Source organism: Zingiber officinale, chromosome 2A, assembly GCF_018446385.1.
Source record: "Zingiber officinale cultivar Zhangliang chromosome 2A, Zo_v1.1, whole genome shotgun sequence".
NCBI classification, from domain to species: Eukaryota; Viridiplantae; Streptophyta; class Magnoliopsida; order Zingiberales; family Zingiberaceae; genus Zingiber; species Zingiber officinale.
Genome location: NC_055988.1, coordinates 170,797,474 through 170,799,598, shown reverse-complemented (window position 1 = coordinate 170,799,598; position 2,125 = coordinate 170,797,474). Strand labels below are relative to the sequence as shown.

The window sequence follows — 2,125 nt, the reverse complement described above, 5'->3', positions numbered from 1 at the left end:
GGGTCGACCGGATAGTTGACACGAAGTCCAAACAGGTCGACGGGCTGACCAGACGTTTGGCACGAAGTCCAGCTAGGTCGACGGGCTGACCGGATAGCTGGCGAGAAGTCCAAACGGGTCGACGGGCTGACCGGACGTTTGGCATGAAGTCCAGCTAGGTCGACGGGCTGACCGAATAGCTGGCGAGAAGTCCAAACGGGTCGAAGGGCTGATCGGACGTCTGGAAGGTAAGTAAAGGTAAGTCACTAGAGGAGAGTGACTGTGAGGACGCATCCCAGTTAAGAGATAGTAGGCGTCGGTCCAGCTTAGGTCCATTTTGGATCCCTAAACTGACCCTGACTAGGTTCTGGTCTCGGGAAGACAGGACCTAAATCATAAATCTATATAAACTATTTATGAATATATTTTTATAACTCTATGTTGTAGATACAAATGTATAGCTTCGAATTCTTCATGCGTAGCAACTGACAGAGTTTGATTCTGAGTTCGGAGTCAAAAGTTATGCCCCTCGGAAGATTACTGTGTCAAACAAGTAATTGGACGCGCTTGGGATCAGCCAGATTCAAACTCTCCTCATCTGATCCGAATTTTTGGGATCTGATAAGCTCTGGAGACTCCTCCAAAGGGCTATAAAAGGAGGGGTTGAGCAAGCTTCAAACATAGAACCCTCATACGTGCTTCAACGTATCCAAATGACCTTCCGACTGCTCTGGGCTCCTGCTACGAAGCTGCTACGCTCGACGACTACTCCGAGGAATTCCGATCGCGCCCGGCAGACAGACATCAACACGAAGTGCTTCATCTTTTGATCCTTAAAAGTGTTGGTAAAATTTCCTTTATTGTACTTAATTATTATAAAAGGCAAGTGCAGTGTGTTGCAGTTGGCTTCATTCTTATTGTACTCGATTCTCTCTTCTGCGGGTACCGGAAGAGGTTTTTAGTGGATTGTCCATCGATAGGTCCTCAGGACTTGGGCCTTGGAGTAGGAGTCGCCGAAGGCTCCGAACCAAGTAAAAATCGCCTGTGTTATTTTTGATGTTGCTTTTCATATTTCCTTTCCACTGCGTACACTGGTGTTTTAAAAATCGAAAAGAAGTGTTTTTCAAAACCACGTGATTCACCCCCCTCTCACGTGCATCACGATCCAACACTATTATCACAAGGGATTGAACTATTCTAACAAAAAAGAGCAACCACAGGCCTTTATGGCGGAAAGCTCCCCGCCTAGGGACTCAAAGAAGGGGAAGGCTATAGTCCTCCGGGAGGAGCCCCGGGTGGAACCTGATGAGCAAATGTCCTTCTCTTTAAGGGTACTAGAGAAGAAACTACCGAAGGGGTACAAGCCCCCGACCATTGGAGAGTACGATGGCAGTAAAGATCCGGAAGACCATCTCCACAAATTCCAAAACACGGCGTTGTTTCATCAATACAGCGACGCTATTAAGTGCCGAGTGTTTCTGAATACTCTATCTAGCTCAACACAGAAATAGTTTGATGGATTATCGAATGGGTCCATCACTTGTTTCCATGATTTTAAAACTGTCTTCCTGCGCCACTTCGCCGGCAGTCAGAAGTACCAGAAGATAGACCACTGTCTCTTTGCCCTCAAGCAAGGGGCAGCCAAACCCTTGCGAAGTTATATTAAGCGCTTCAACCAGGTGGCCCAGGACGTCCCCTCTGCTACATATGAAATACTGATAAGCGCCTTCTCTCATAGATTAGTAGAGGGGGAGTTCTTCCTAGATCTCATCCGAGACTCCATGAAGAATTTCAATGAGATGCTTGGAAAGACCGCCAACTATATCAACGTGGAAGAGGTTTAGGCTGCCCGACACAAAGTAGACAAGGCGCCTACTCACGCCAACAAGCCAGAGAAGAAGCCACCCCAACCACTAGCTCAGCCTCTTCCTCACGCTCGGGATGCCCGACTGCCCTTCTCTCCCGGTCAAGATCCCAGGCCTACTCCATGTGTGGCAGCTGTCCAAGCCCCAAGGCCTGGACCATGGGGGCCACGCTACTGCACTTATCATCAGTCCCATACCTATGCTACAAATGATTGCTTCCAGTTCGCCTGAGACTCTCGGCGCGCAGCTGAGCTAGGTCTGCCTCCACCTGAGATCGCACC

At 48.8% G+C, this 2,125-nt stretch overlaps 1 protein-coding gene across 1 annotated transcript; it reads left to right on the top strand.

The window, feature by feature from the left end:
- The first annotated feature begins 1,205 nt into the window (after positions 1-1,205).
- Positions 1,206-1,823, top strand: LOC122044260. Its single transcript, XM_042604777.1, has 2 exons — positions 1,206-1,310; positions 1,491-1,823. The coding sequence occupies exons 1-2, from the start codon at positions 1,206-1,208 to the stop codon at positions 1,821-1,823; spliced, it is 438 nt and encodes a 145-aa protein (XP_042460711.1).
- The last annotated feature ends 302 nt before the right edge of the window (positions 1,824-2,125 follow it).